This window comes from Argopecten irradians, chromosome 5, assembly GCF_041381155.1.
Source record: "Argopecten irradians isolate NY chromosome 5, Ai_NY, whole genome shotgun sequence".
Lineage (NCBI taxonomy): Eukaryota > Metazoa > Mollusca > Bivalvia > Pectinida > Pectinidae > Argopecten > Argopecten irradians.
In genome coordinates this window covers 4,885,975-4,903,127 of record NC_091138.1, presented here as the reverse complement: position 1 = coordinate 4,903,127, position 17,153 = coordinate 4,885,975, and the positions used below count along the sequence as shown (strand labels likewise).

Genomic DNA, 17,153 nt, shown 5'->3' with positions numbered 1-17,153 from the left:
TTCTATAATCTAGTTATTTATATAATAATGTTATCATGTACATGATTTTTGAAAATTTTAATCGCTGTATACATGGATATAGTTTTTATCTATCCTGGTAAGATAGTCACATGATATTATAAAACTTTTAGATGACGTCGTATCCCTGTTCTGTGAGATTTATGACAAAGATTGTGACATGATGTTATAATAGTAAAACTTTTAATGGCGTTGTGTATCACTGTTCTGTGAGATTTTTTACTAAGATTGTGACATGATGTTATAATAGTAAAACTTTTACATGACGTCGTGTATCACTGTTCTGTGAGATTTTTTACTAAGATTGTGACATGATGTTATAATAGTAAAACTTTTACATGACGTTGTGTATCACTGTTCTGTGAGATTTTTGACTAAGATTGTGACATGATGTTATAATAGTAAAACTTTAACATGACGTCGTGTATCACTATTCTGTGAGATTTTTGACTAAGATTGTGACATGATGTTATAATAATAAAACTTTTACATGACGTTGTGTATCACTGGTCTGTGAGATTTTTGACTAAGATTGTGACATGATGTTATAATAGTAAAACTTTTACATGACGTTGTGTATCACTGTTCTGTGAGATTTTTGACTAAGATTGTGACATGATGTTATAATAGTAAAACTTTTACATGACGTCGTGTATCACTGTTCTGTGAGATTTTTGACTAAGATTGTGACATGATGTTATAATAATAAAACTTTTACATGACGTTGTGTATCGCTGTTCTGTGAGATTTTTGACTAAGATTGTGACATGATGTTATAATAGTAAAACTTTTACATGACGTCGTGTATCCCTGTTCTGTGAGATTTTTGACTAAGATTGTGACATGATGTTATAATAGTAAAACTTTTACATGACATTGTATCAGTATTCTGTGAGATTTATGCGTATGTGGATCTCTTTGATGTCATACAGTTATGTATTAAACAACTAATACTTTTATTGTTCTATTTCCATGTTTGTGCTGTTCCTGCTGTCTATCAGAATATACTGTGAGTATACGCTGCTATCTTTACGTGTTTACGGTGAACTTACCAATACGGGTACTTAACACAGGCCCTTTGTATAGGGCTATTAATAAGTAGGCTACAACAAGCCCTCCACCTTTGGGTTGAGAGTTTGAATCCCATCTGGGACAGTTGCCAGATACTGACCCCTGGTTTTTCTCCACCACTTTAACCTGACATGTCCTTAAATGACCCTGGCTATTAATGGAACATCACTTAACCAAGCCAAATCAACACTGTTCCTTGTATTGGCAGCTTTAAATCCATTTATATATCCAAACCCTTTAAACATTTTGATTGGTTTATTGAAACTGATTATGAAATAAAGAAAAATCAATAATTTCAGAATATGTTTTGTGATTTATTAGTTTAGATTTTGTGAGATAAATCTGCTCTAGTTTATACGTGTATATAGTACCTGTACATTAAGTCCTGCGTACTTAACGGCTGTACCCATTCTTTATGTTTGAACTGTCATTGTGATGAATGACTAAGGTACTATTTAAACACCGTTAAAATCAATTGAGCTGTCAATACGTTTACCTTGTCCAAGTGCTATCTAATATGAAGTTAATTTATTTATAAATATGATGGAGTGCCTGACTTCTCCAGATTGGCTGTATTATAAACCATCTGGGCGGTGAAATCAGCTTTAGTCATGCTTCCATTATTTTGTTTCGACTTAGAAAGTGAGATCAAAGAAGGGCGATGTCCTTCTTGTTCATGTTTACTTCAGAAAATAGGTCAAGGTAATTTGTTGTCAAATCTACCAGTGTGTTCTTACGTCATAAATTGTATCTGAAAACTCTCATAATGTGTATAAAACTCTCCTAACACGCCTATATTTGTGTTCCCTGAACACGAGAGGCCATCAGGGGTCAGCGATTCCCACTGTTAATGTTGTCCCTGAGGCAGTGTGTGTTATTGGTGCTGCATTAACTAGTGTAGGAAATGGTCCATCACATGTATAGGTGAGAAAATCACAGGTATATCTAAACTACAATTCACATTTGTCCTCCATGGTTAAATACACATGAATATCTCGTATAATTATTTTATTTCCATCTGTAACCCTAATAACTTACTGGGTTGGTTATTGACACCCAGGGAAGTTTATAATACCTTTGGTTATACCATAAATCTTCTATTTTAGCTGATCATGACGTCGACATTGCATTTTTAGCTCACCTGGCCCGAAGGGCTGGTGAGCTTATGTCATGGCGCAGCGTCCGTCGTCCGTCGTCCGTCGTCCGTCCGTCCGTCCGTCCGTCCGTCCGTCAACATTTCCTTTAAATCGCTACTAGTCATAGAGTTCTGCATGGATTGTAACCAAATTTGGCTACAAACATCCTTGGGGGAAGGGGAACAGAACTTGTATAAATTTTAGCTCTGACCCCCAGGGGGCAGGAGGGGCGGGGCCCAATAGGGGAAATAGAGGTAAATCCTATAAATCGCTACTTGTCCTAGAGTTCTGCATGGATTGTAACCAAATTTGGCCACAAACATCCTTGGAGGAAGGGGAACAGAACTTGTATAAATTTTAGCTCTGACCCCCAGGGGCAGGAGGGGCGGGGTCCAGTAGGGGAAATAGAGGTAAATCCTATAAATCGCTACTTGTCCTAGAGTTCTGCATGGATTGTAACCAAATTTGGCCACAAACATCCTTGGAGGAAGGGGAACAGAACTTGTATAAATTTTAGTTCTGACCCCCAGGGGGCAGGAGGGGCGGGGCCCAATAGGGGAAATAGACGTAAATCCTATAAATTGCTCCTTGTCCTAGAGTTCTGCATGGATTGTAACCAAATTTGGCCACAAACATACTTGGGGGAAGGGGAACAGAACTTGTATAAATTTCGGCTCTGACCCCCCTCAGGGGCAGGAGGGGCGGGGCCCAATAGGGGAAATAGAGGTAAATCCTATAAATCGCTACTTGTCATAGAGTTTAGGATGGATTGTAACCAAATTTAGCCAGAAACATCCTTGGGGGAAGGGGAATAGAAATTGTATAAATTTTGGCTCTGACCCCCCGGGGGCAGGAGGGGCGGGGCCCAATAGGGAAAATAGAGGTTAATTCTTTAAATCGCTACTTGTCCTAGAGTTCTGCATGGATTGTAACCAAATTTGGCCACAAACATCCTTGGAGGAAGGGGAACAGAACTTGTATAAATTTTAGCTCTGACCCCCAGGGGGCAGGAGGGGCGGGGCCCAATAGGGGAAATAGACGTAAATCCTATAAATTGCTACTTGTCCTAGAGTTCTGCATGGATTGTAACCAAATTTGGCCACAAACATACTTGGGGGAAGGGGAACAGAACTTGTATAAATTTTGGCTCTGACCCCCCTCGGGGGCAGGAGGGGCGGGGCCCAATAGGGGAAATAGAGGTAAATCCTATAAATTGCTACTTGTCATAGAGTTCAGGATGGATTGTAACCAAATTTGGCCAGAAACATCCTTGGGGGAAGGGGAATAGAAATTGTATAAATTTTGGCTCTGACCCCCCGGGGGCAGGAGGGGCGGGGCCCAATAGGGAAAATAGAGGTTAATTCTTTAAATCACTACTCGTCCTAGAGTTCTGCATGGATTGTAACCAAATTTGGCCACAAACATCCTTGGGGGAAGGGGAACAGAACTTGTATAAATTTTGGCTCTGACCCCCCCGGGGCAGAAGGGGCGGGGCCCAATAGGGGTAATAGAGGTAAATCCTATAAATCGCTACTTGTCCTAAAGTTCTGCATGGATTGTAACCAAATTTGGCCACAAACATCCTTGGAGGAAGGGGAACAGAACTTGTATAAATTTTAGCTCTGACCCCCAGGGGGCAGGAGGGGCGGGCCCAATAGGGGAAATAGAGGTAAATCCTATAAATCGCTACTTGTCCTAGAGTTCTGCATGGATTGTAACCAAATTTGGCCAGAAACATCCTTGTGGGAAGGGGAACAGAACTTGTATAAATTTTGGCTTTGACCCCCTGGAGCAGAAAAAGTGGGGCCCAATAGGGGAATTAGAGGTTAATATTCAAATTCCTTCAGAAAATAAACAATGAACTTGTATTCAGAACATTACTTGTCATTACAAACCAGGTGAGCGGTACAGGCCCTCTGGGCCTCTTGTTAGCCTATCACCATCAGATGGTACTTAAATCACCTTTTTTCGGTGGTCTGTCCAATTGTCCCTCCTTTTGTCCATCTGAAGGAATTGTTCTCAAATTTGTATGTTCTCCATAGTGCCAAGTTATGTATACTGAGAAATCATTATATTTTGTGAGGGATTCTTTTCGTGATTTTTATTTTCTGACTTTAAGCAATGAAAACACACAAAAAATTAACAGTTTAAGGGGACATATATGAATGTACACTACAAAAGTCTGGTGACAGGATTAGGCCATATTTTAATGTCGACGCGGGATTACTTAGAAAGGCACAGGTGTAGTACTAACTTTGTATGTAGACTAATATTGGAAAGATCTCACACAAGTTCGAAAAACAACGTGATTCGACAGTAAATTATGGAGTTATTGCCCTTAGCACTAATTATTATTATTGGACCTTGTGAACAGGATAACTTGAGTAAATATGAAATGAGCTTATTAGAACTTTGTACCAAGGTATATAGACTAATATTGGAAAGATCAAAATCAGCGCGATTCAACAGTAATTTACAGAGTTATTGCCCTTTAAATTTGCACTAATAATTATTGGACCTTGTGAACGCAATAACTTGAGTAAATATGAACTGAGCTTGATGAATCTTTGTATGAAGACTAACATTGGAAAGATCTCGGACAAGTTAGAAAATCATTGTAATTCGACAGTTATTTACGGAGAGTAAATATGAAATGAGCTTAATGAAACTTTGTATTTAGACTAACATTGGACAGATCTTGCATGAGCTCTAAAATCAACGTGATTTGACTCTAATTTAATTACTAATATTTGTAATTGGACCTTGTGAATATGATAACTTGAATAAATATGCACTCAGCTTCATGAAACTTTGTATTTAAGAAATTGGAAAGATCTCGGACAAGGTCGAAAATCAACCTGATAAGATCGTAACTTATGAAGTTATAGCCCTTTGCAATAATAATTATTGAATCCGTAAACATGATTATGTTAGTTAATATGCACCAAGCTTAATGAAATTTGTATGTAGACCTATTAGATCTATGTTCCTATTTTATGAACAAAAGACATCAGATGGCTAGTAGATGATATAACTAATTTGTATAAAATATCAGGTGACTGTTAAGGCCCATGGGCCTCTTGTAAAATTATTGCTCAAAGTAAGCCATTGTGTATAAGTGCATTGATTTTGCACAAGAAATTGATAAAAGAAACCTACACATTTTTCAATTTTAGCTCACCTGGCCTGAAGGGCCGGTGAGCGTATTTCAATTGTGGCATCCGTTGTTCGTCGTCTGTCCGTCAACTGTCCACCAACATTTCCTTTAAATCACTACTAGTCATAGAGTTGTGCATGGACTGTAACCAAATTTGGCCAGAAACATGCTTGAGGGAAGGGGAAAAGAGTTTGTATAAATTTTGGCTTTGACCCCATGGAGCAAAAAGAGTGGGGCCAAATAGGGGAATAGAGGTAAATATTCACATTCCTTTAGAAAAGAAACAATGAACCCGTATTCAGAACATTACTTGGTATTACAAACCAGGTGAGCGATACAGGGCCTCTGGGCCTCTTGTTTGTGATTGTATTTAGTTCAAGGTAAGTGAAGTTAAGGCTTAAAAAGATGGATGGGGGCACTTATTGGGTCGAATATAGTAGGTCCCCCTTGGAGTTGTTGTTTAGTTTTATGCCAATCAATAGCCAGGGAATTTTAAGGATGTGCCAGGTTTTGATGGTGGAGAAAAACCATAGTACATGGAGAAAAACCACAGACAAGCAGTCAGTACCTGGCAATTGCCCCACATGGGATTCAAACTGGCATCCCAGAAGTGGGAGGTTTGTGGTGATATGTTGGGACATCTTAACCACTTGGCCATCACTATCCCATGCATGTTTGTTTCATCTCTCTCTATAACAATAATATAAATGATCCACCACCACGACATATGACTATATATTATAACTGTGGACTTTTTTGTTGCAGTGCTCATTTATTCCCCACTTTTCAATTTACATCGAGACTAAGTACAAAGATGACAAGGGTTGTACAGAAAATGTAAGTACAGATTTTCAATGTTAGTAGGATTACCTATCTGTTAGTAAGCATAGGATTTGTCATGGTTTTCAATGATTGTAATGGTAACCATGGTTATCTTGTTTATTATACTTTGATCATCATGATTACCTTTGATTACCAATACTACCATGGTTACCTTTGATTACCATATTTATACTTTTGGTTACCATGGTTAAATTTGATTACCATGATTACCTTTGATTACCATGGTTATATGGTTTAATTAGATTACCATTTTTACATTTGATTACCATGGTTATATGGTTAAATTAGATTACCATGATTACCTTTGATTACCATGGTTACCTTTGATTACCATATCTATACTTTTGATTACAATGGTTACTTTTGATCACCATGGTTAAATTAGATAACCATGGTTACCTTTGATAACCATGGTTATATGGTTAAATTAGATTACCATGATTACCTTTGATTACCATGGTTATCTTTGATAATAATAATTATACCTTTGATTACCATGGTTAAAACAGATTACCATGATTACCTTTGATTACCATGGTTAAATTAGATTACCATGATTGCCTTTGATTACCATGGTTATATGGTTAAATTAGATTACCATGATTGCCTTATAGCATTTTACATATTTTTCAAATTTACCATGTTTGGAAAGCTACATGTCCATAAGGTCTGATGCCAAAATGGGAGTTTGCTCTCTGCATGGGTTGGTCTGGTACTACAAGCTATGTACTTGTATCGACGATGGGAATTCCTGTAAGAAAAATTATGAGAATTGAAACAGTTTAGAAATAAAAGTTTAAATATTTCAATGAAATTTGAACCTAGACTTTTGACTTTTACTTATAACTATAGTATAGTTAGTGTACTACAGGATTATATGAACAACTGAATTAAACTTGAAGATCAGGGGGAGATAACTCATATTCTTTACCCCTACCCCCCATTTTTGGAATATCTAGCAAAAAATATCCAGAACTGAAAATTTAAGCAAAACAAAGGTCCAAAACTGGCCCAATACTATAGATATATAACTTAGTAATCAAAACAATATCATAAAGAAATGATTATAACATATTATGTCATAATCTATCTGATATAACACAGAGAAATGATGGTGCAGCTTATAAAATATGGATACAAAACAGCCCCAAAAATTTCAAATTTGCCCTGATTTTCTTAATGAGATGATTCTAAAATTACAAATGTATACCAATTGATGTGAAAAAGGGAATTATTAACCTCTGAATGATTCCAAGGACAGATAAAATCAAATCTAGAGCAACGTTTGAACCCGAAAGACTGGTCAGAACTTAAGAATCGTGGCTATTAGAAAGAAAATAATTTTGAAAAATAGAATAAAGCTTATCCTTCACTCACATTTTGATGTAAACTAGTCAGTTACAAGATCTGGAAGTGAAAGAATTACACAATTCACCTCTAAAATTGCACCAGGCTGACTGCTTATGCCTCCGTTTACCAGAGACCTACAGACAATGGAAGGGAGATAACTCGAATTTCACTCGACTATCCATCTCGAAGAAATTAAGAACACTGATAATTGAACCAAAGAGGTATATAAGAGAAATATATAGAGAAAAAAGACAAATTATACTCACAAATAAATACTCAGGTCATTTATGGAAAGGTAAATCTGTCTAGTATTTTCGTGAAATGACTTAACTCCCCTTGGCGCTGTCTTCAAGTCAGGAATAAGCTGTTAAACTTGTCCGCCCAAAAGGTATCATGTTCAAAGCTCGGCTGAAACAGAAGAAATGAATAAATGAATAAATAAATGAAAAATAACTAAAATGAATGAGTGAAAGTAGCTGATTAATGAACACAAAAACAGAAAGTGTTTTATATAGATCGATTAGGTTTCATGGCCATTTAAGGATGTGTCAATTGTACTTGGAGGAACCCAGAGTACCCAAATGAAAACCACCGACCTACAGCCTGAATCTATTACCTATTCCTGACCAGTCTTAAACACTTAATAGTGAAAAAGAAGACTATACTGTATATTTTACAGAACCAAACAACACTATATATCCATATGATGAATAAATACATAAGATATTTGAGTTACATGTACAGATAAATAGATTAGTGATTATGATAAATAGATAAATAGAGGGAAAGAGATAATGCCTAAAGCCTAATATTATGCCTGAATATCTCCTAATCACAGTGTATCACGTGGATTCATAGAAGTTTACTAAATATCATTGAAATACACATCATATTCTAAGTCAGCTGACTTCTTACATTCACCCCCCCCAGCCAGGACCCTAGACCCTGTGTCATACTGTCCCAAACCCCTGTGTCATAATCGTGACATAAACATCTTCTGTATAATCACTTTCTAAGATATTGGTTCATGTGCTAAGCTATATTAACAACATATGTGTAATGTGATTTTTTTAACAAAATCCTCCAATTTACAGTGTTGTTATCAAGACAGGAAGGCCTCCGTATTAAAAATAACTACCAAATATGTATAAAGTACAAGCAAAATACCTTCAACATTCGATTTCCAGTCAAAAACATGCAGATTGGGTTCAGTCAAATGGTGTCCAGGGACGCTGAATGATGAAAACGTCATATCCGGTTGTCATCCTATAGAGACCGCAGAACCAAATGATTTCGCTATATACGATATATTAACGTTTGCCACTGTCCAGGTTAAATGGAGTTTTCAAGTCTGGTCACCTGTCACTAATTTTGAAGAATGGCATCTGGCATACCTGTGAATAAAAAGAAATAAAGATCTACCATCAAGCTAAATTTTTATGTGGGGGGTTCCATCTTATGTTGAATTCCGCACCAAAAATTGACCAAAATATTCATGAAATTCCAATATTGATTACCTCCCCCTGTCAGACACACACTTGACAGAATTTTAAAATTTCTTTACATATTTTACATCTACATGTATTGCCCAACCCACACATTAAACATTTGAAACTGATGTGCCCTGAATACCCAATCAGCAGGCTCCGAAACATTCACCTCTCTATGAAATCTTGTGCCCAAAAGGGGATTGCCCAAAAGGGGATTTCCAGGAATCTATTTTTGGTTTGATTCTGCGGTCCCATGAATACCATGGTTATATGGTTAACTTAGATTACCATGATTGCCTTTTAATACCATGGTTATATGGTTAAATTAGATTACCATGATTGCCTTTTAATACCATGGTTATCTTTGATAACAATAATTATACCTTTGATTACCATGGTTATTACCATGGTTAAATTAGATTACCATGATTTGCCTTTCAATACCATGGTTATCTTTGATAACAATAATTATACCTTTGATTACCATGGTTAAATTAGATTACCATGATTGCCTTTTAATACCATGGTTATATGGTTAAATTAGATTACCATGATTGCCTTTTAATACCATGGTTATCTTTGATAACAATAATTATACCTTTGATTACCATGGTTACTTTTGATCACCATGGCTAACTTTGATTACTGTGGTTATTTTTGATTACTGGTTATTTTTTATAACTATGGTTATCTTTCATTATCATGATTACCTTTGTTGCCATGGTTTGATTACCATGGTTATCTGTGATTACCAAAATTCTATTTGATTCCTGATGTTTAAAATTAAATTGTGTAACGTTTTTTAGATCATTGTTTACATGCAGCATTGATATGATACTACAATGTATTGTTTTGTCAGCCTCTATACTGGATTTGGGCGTGACTTAAATATTATATTGTTTGACAGGTTCTTGGTCTCAGTGATGAGGACATGGAAGTACGTGAGATAGAACATATAGACATTGCCTACGATGATATGGCTGACAAACATTACAAAGAAGCAGAGGTTTGTACAACGTTGAGGAATTTTCTTTTTAATTTACTTTGCCATTCCATATACAACATTGAGGTTCCATCTTTACCAAAGATTTCTAGAACATAATTTTGTATATCAAAAGTAAAAAGCTGAATAACAAGAGATTGTACTGAAAAAAATTGTCGTTCTGGTGTTAAATGTCTGGACCATCTGAAAATTACATCTCTTATCATAGTAATGCTATCACGCAATTGATTTTTAACTCTTCAGGTTCATTTATTGATCCATATTCAGTGTTGAACATGCCCACTAGGCAATCTGATTTTATCTGGTGTTAAAACACAATTGGCTCACATGAGATAATATATTTCTGTCAAGTTTTTGTGTCACCTGCAACGCAAAGGCGACAACACATAGGTATCATTATGTCAGCTTCTTTGACGGCATCCGGGAAAAGATTTCCGTGCGATAACTTAAGTATTTATTTTCCGATTTCAACCAAATTTGGTCTATTGCTTAATATCATTAGGATTTGGGATGGGTTTGATACTGGTCAAAATCTGACTTATTTGCAAGAGTTACGAGACTTTAAAATCTTCAAAACAGATAATTTCTTGGTTTCCGCTCAGTAACTTTTGTATTCATTATCCAATTGTCAAAACAGATGATTTCTTGGTTTCCACTCAATAACTTTTGTATTCATTATCTGATTTCAACCAAATTATGTATATTGCTTTGTATCAATGGGATCTCAAATGGGTTTAATATTGGTCAAAATTTGTCAATATTTGCAAGAGTTACGGGACTTGATAACTTCATCTAATTATTTACAATATTTTCAACTGTAAATAACTATTTTTCGTGATATTTTAAACTGCTGTGCAGGTGACACATCCATTTCCGTGGAATTCTTGTTTTCTTCTTTCTTTTAAAAACTATTTTTCTTTTTCAGGACCCAACATTATTTTTATCAAAAAAGACAGGAAGAGGAAAACTAAAGAAGGAATGGAAGGTAAATTGAAAGAAAACTATTTGTTGTGTTATACAGTATTTACTTAGGTTTATGCAAGAGGGATAAACATGCAGTAGAGCTGCTACTATTTGCTAAATTTGTGGATTTCACCGAAGTCATCAAATTTAATGCCTCACAGAGAAAAGTCATAGATTTACATAGTATATGCTTTCACCTAGATGATAATTTGAATGGCTACAGTGTGATTTGACAATAAGATTTTTGGAGAAAAAAGCATGTAACCTGTTTAATTTTGTGTTTATTTTTCCTTGCTTGCTCATGTAGGTTTCGGAAAATAAGAAAAAGGAGACAAAACTGAAATCACCTGTCCATTCTAATCATTGATTTCTTGCTTTGGTCCTAGGACAGTGATGAACCAATGATGTGTTCGTACAAAGCTGTGAAGGTGAAGTTTGAGGTGTGGGGACTACAAACCAAAGTAGAAGCCTTCACTCACAGGGTAATTATCATACCTCAGGGACTCATAGTAGTTAGAGCGTGAAAAATACAGAAAGAAGCCTTCACTCACAGGTTAATTATCATACCTCAGGGACTCATAGTAGTTAGAGCGTGAAAAATACAGAAAGAAGCCTTCACTCACAGGTTAATTATCATACCTCAGGGACTCATAGTAGTTAGAGCGTGAAAAATACAGAAAGAAGCCTTCACTCACAGGTTAATTATCATACCTCAGGGACTCATAGTAGTTAGAGCGTGAAAAATACAGAAAGCCTTCACTCACAGGTTAATTATCATACCTCAGGGACTCATAGTAGTTAGAGCGTGAAAAATACAGAAAGCCTTCACTCACAGGGTAATTATCATACCTCAGGGACTCATAGTAGTTAGAGCGTGAAAAATACAGAAAGCCTTCACTCACAGGGTAATTATCATACCTCAGGGACTCATAGTAGTTAGAGCGTAAAAATACAGAAAGAAGCCTTCACTCACAGGTAAATTATCATACCTCAGGGACTCATAGTAGTTAGAGCGTGAAAAATACAGAAAGCCTTCACTCACAGGGTAATTATCATACCTCAGGGACTCATAGTAGTTAGAGCGTGAAAAATACAGAAAGCCTTCACTCACAGGGTAATTATCATACCTCAGGGACTCATAGTAGTTAGAGCGGAAAAATACAGAAAGCTTTACTCACAGGGTAATTATCATACCTCAGGGACTCATAGTAGTTAGAGCGTGAAAAATACAGAAAGAAGCCTTCACTCACAGGGTAATTATCATACCTCAGGGACTCATAGTAGTTAGAGCGTAAAATACAGAAAGCTTCACTCACAGGGTAATTATCATACCTCAGGGACTCATAGTAGTTAGAGCGTGAAAAATACAGAAAGAAGCCTTCACTCACAGGGTAATTATCATACCTCAGGGACTCATAGTAGTTAGAGCGTAAAGATACAGAAAGAAGCCTTCACTCACAGGGTAATTATCATACCTCAGGGACTCATAGTAGTTAGAGCGTGAAAAATACAGAAAGCCTTCACTCACAGGGTAATTATCATACCTCAGGGACTCATAGTAGTTAGAGCGTGAAAAATACAGAAAGCCTTCACTCACAGGGTAATTATCATACCTCAGGGACTCATAGTAGTTAGAGCGTGAAAAATACAGAAAGAAGCCTTCACTCACAGGGTAATTATCATACCTCAGGGACTCATAGTAGTTAGAGCGTAAAGATACAGAAAGCCTTCACTCACAGGGTAATTATCATACCTCAGGGACTCATAGTAGTTAGAGCGTGAAAAATACAGAAAGAAGCCTTCACTCACAGGGTAATTATCATACCTCAGGGACTCATAGTAGTTAGAGCGTGAAAAATACAGAAAGAAGCCTTCACTCACAGGGTAATTATCATACCTCAGGGACTCATAGTAGTTAGAGCGTGAAAAATACAGAAAGCCTTCACTCACAGGGTAATTATCATACCTCAGGGACTCATAGTAGTTAGAGCGTGAAAAATACAGAAAGAAGCCTTCACTCACAGGTTAATTATCATACCTCAGGGACTCATAGTAGTTAGAGCGTGAAAAATACAGAAAGCCTTCACTCACAGGGTAATTATCATACCTCAGGGACTCATAGTAGTTAGAGCGTGAAAAATACAGAAAGCCTTCACTCACAGGGTAATTATCATACCTCAGGGACTCATAGTAGTTAGAGCGTAAAAATACAGAAAGCCTTCACTCACAGGGTAATTATCATACCTCAGGGACTCATAGTAGTTAGAGCGTGAAAAATACAGAAAGAAGCCTTCACTCACAGGGTAATTATCATACCTCAGGGACTCATAGTAGTTAGAGCGTGAAAAATACAGAAAGCCTTCACTCACAGGGTAATTATCATACCTCAGGGACTCATAGTAGTTAGAGCGTGAAAAATACAGAAAGAAGCCTTCACTCACAGGGTAATTATCATACCTCAGGGACTCATAGTAGTTAGAGCGTAAAAATACAGAAAGCCTTCACTCACAGGGTAATTATCATACCTCAGGGACTCATAGTAGTTTAGAGCGTGTGAAAAATACAGAAAGCCTTCACTCACAGGGTAATTATCATACCTCAGGGACTCATAGTAGTTAGAGCGTGAAAAATACAGAAAGAAGCCTTCACTCACAGGGTAATTATCATACCTCAGGGACTCATAGTAGTTAGAGCGTGAAAAATACAGAAAGAAGCCTTCACTCACAGGTTAATTATCATACCTCAGGGACTCATAGTAGTTAGAGCGTGAAAAATACAGAAAGCCTTCACTCACAGGGTAATTATCATACCTCAGGGACTCATAGTAGTTAGAGCGTGAAAAATACAGAAAGAAGCCTTCACTCACAGGTTAATTATCATACCTCAGGGACTCATAGTAGTTAGAGCGTGAAAAATACAGAAAGCCTTCACTCACAGGGTAATTATCATACCTCAGGGACTCATAGTAGTTAGAGCGTGAAAAATACAGAAAGCCTTCACTCACAGGGTAATTATCATACCTCAGGGACTCATAGTAGTTAGAGCGTGAAAAATACAGAAAGAAGCCTTCACTCACAGGGTAATTATCATACCTCAGGGACTCATAGTAGTTAGAGCGTGAAAAATACAGAAGCATACAGAAATATAGCCTTCACTCACAGGGTAATTATCATACCTCAGGGACTCATAGTAGTTAGAGCGTGAAAAATACAGAAAGCCTTCACTCACAGGGTAATTATCATACCTCAGGGACTCATAGTAGTTAGAGCGTGAAAAATACAGAAAGCCTTCACTCACAGGTAATTATCATACCTCAGGGACTCATAGTAGTTAGAGCGTGAAAAATACAGAAAGCCTTCACTCACAGGGTAATTATCATACCTCAGGGACTCATAGTTTAGAGCGTGAAAATACAGAAAGCCTTCACTCACAGGTAATTATCATACCTCAGGGACTCATAGTAGTTAGAGAGCGTAAAAATACAGAAAGCCTTCACTCACAGGGTAATTATCATACCTCAGGGACTCATAGTAGTTAGAGCGTGAAAAATACAGAAAGAAGCCTTCACTCACAGGGTAATTATCATACCTCAGGGACTCATAGTAGTTAGAGCGTAAAGATACAGAAAGCCTTCACTCACAGGGTAATTATCATACCTCAGGGACTCATAGTAGTTAGAGCGTAAAGATACAGAAAGCCTTCACTCACAGGGTAATTATCATACCTCAGGGACTCATAGTAGTTAGAGCGTAAAGATACAGAAAGCCTTCACTCACAGGGTAATTATCATACCTCAGGGACTCATAGTAGTTAGAGCGTAAAGATACAGAAAGCCTTCACTCACAGGGTAATTATCATACCTCAGGGACTCATAGTAGTTAGAGCGTGAAAAATACAGAAAGAAGCCTTTACTCACAGGGTAATTATCATACCTCAGGGACTCATAGTAGTAGAGCGTCAGGAAAGCCTTCACTCACAGGGTAATTATCATACCTCAGGGACTCATAGTGTTAGAGCGTGAAAAATACGGAAAGCCTTCACTCACAGGGTAATTATCATACCTCAGGGACTCATAGTAGTTAGAGCGTGAAAAATACAGAAAGGCTTTACTCACAGGGTAATTATCATACCTCAGGGACTCATAGTAGTTTGAGCGTAAAAATACAGAAAGCCTTCACTCACAGGGTAACTATCATACCTCAGGGACTCATAGTAGTTTGAGCGTAAAGATACAGAAAGCCTTCACTCACAGGGTAATTATCATACCTCAGGGACTCATAGTAGTTAGAGCGTGAAAAATACAGAAAGAAGCCTTCACTCACAGGGTAATTATCATACCTCAGGGACTCATAGTAGTTAGAGCGTGAAAATACAGAAAGAAGCCTTCACTCACAGGGTAATTATCATACCTCAGGGACTCATAGTAGTTAGAGCGGGAAAAATACAGAAAGAAGCCTTCACTCAGAGGGTAATTATCATACCTCAGAGACTCATAGTAGTTAGAGTGTGAAAAATACAGAAAGGCTTTACTCACAGGGTAATTATCATACCTCAGGGACTCATAGTAGTTAGAGCGTGAAAAATACAGAGAGTCTTTACTCACAGGGTAATTATCATACCTCAGGGACTCATAGTAGTTAGAGCGTGAAAAATACAGAAAGAAGCCTTCACTCACAGGGTAATTATCATACCTCAGGGACTCATAGTAGTTAGAGCGTGAAAAATACAGAAAGGCTTTACTCACAGGGTAATTATCATACCTCAGGGACTCATAGTAGTTAGAGCGTGAAAAATACAGAAAGAAGCCTTCACTCAGAGGGTAATTATCATACCTCAGAGACTCATAGTAGTTAGAGCGTGAAAAATACAGAAAGGCTTTACTCACAGGGTAATTATCATACCTCAGGGACTCATAGTAGTTAGAGCGTGAAAAATACAGAGTCTTTACTCACAGGGTAATTATCATACCTCAGGGACTCATAGTAGTTAGAGCGTGAAAAATACAGAAAGAAGCCTTCACTCAGAGGGTAATTATCATACCTCAGAGACTCATAGTAGTTAGAGCGTGAAAAATACAGAAAGCCTTCACTCACAGGGTAATTATCATACCTCAGGGACTCATAGTAGTTAGAGCGTGATAAATACAGAAAGCCTTCACTCACAGGGTAATTATCATACCTCAGGGACTCATAGTAGTTAGAGCATAAAAATACAGAAAGCCTTCACTCACAGGGTAATTATCATACCTCAGGGACTCATAGTAGTTAGAGCGTGAAAAATACAGAGAGTCTTTACTCACAGGGTAATTATCATACCTCAGGGACTCATAGTAGTTAGAGCATGAAAAATACAGAAAGGCTTTACTCACAGGGTAATTATCATACCTCAGGGACTCATAGTAGTTAGAGCGTGAAAAATACAGAGAGTCTTTACTCACAGGGTAATTATCATACCTCAGGGACTCATAGTAGTTAGAGCATGAAAAATACAGAAAGGCTTTACTCACAGGGTAATTATCATACCTCAGGGACTCATAGTAGTTAGAGCGTGAAAAATACAGAAAGCCTTCATTCACAGGGTAACTATCATACCTCAGGGACTCATAGTAGTTAGAGCGTGAAAAATACAGAAAGCCTTCACTCACAGGTTAATTATCATACCTCAGGGACTCATAGTAGTTAGAGCGTGAAAAATACAGAAAGCCTTCACTCACAGGGTAATTATCTTACCTCAGGGACTCATAGTAGTTAGAGCGTGAAAAATACAGAAAGAAGCCTTCACTTACAATATTTTTGTGGGTTTCATTACATAAAATAAATGAGATATGACAAGATGATAACAGTCAGTGAGCAGTTGGATGGAGTTTAATCAAAACAACATAATGTGCTCTGGAATGCTTTCAGCTCTTTATAAATATTTAATTAAACTGAAATATCTGGTATAGTAATGTAACTTTGTTTGAAGATTTAAAAAGAGAACATTTTTTTTTTTTTTTTTCAGTCTGTGCGGGACATTTTGTTACTAGGCCACCGACAAGCTTTCTGTTGGATTGATGAATGGATAGGTGAGTGTGTGACATAACAATGCTGATATAACGAGATATAACCAGATATATCTCAACC

General features: G+C 37.1%; 1 protein-coding gene across 1 annotated transcript in view; it reads left to right on the top strand.

Moving 5' to 3' along the window:
• Window positions 1-17,153, top strand: part of LOC138324219 (cytoplasmic phosphatidylinositol transfer protein 1-like) — a 47,799-nt gene that overhangs the window by 22,254 nt on the left and 8,392 nt on the right. The window contains 6 exon segments of the mRNA XM_069269299.1: window positions 1,020-1,027; window positions 6,148-6,219; window positions 9,973-10,071; window positions 10,994-11,053; window positions 11,418-11,513; window positions 17,032-17,095. Coding sequence (XP_069125400.1) covers window positions 1,020-1,027; window positions 6,148-6,219; window positions 9,973-10,071; window positions 10,994-11,053; window positions 11,418-11,513; window positions 17,032-17,095 — 399 coding nt within the window.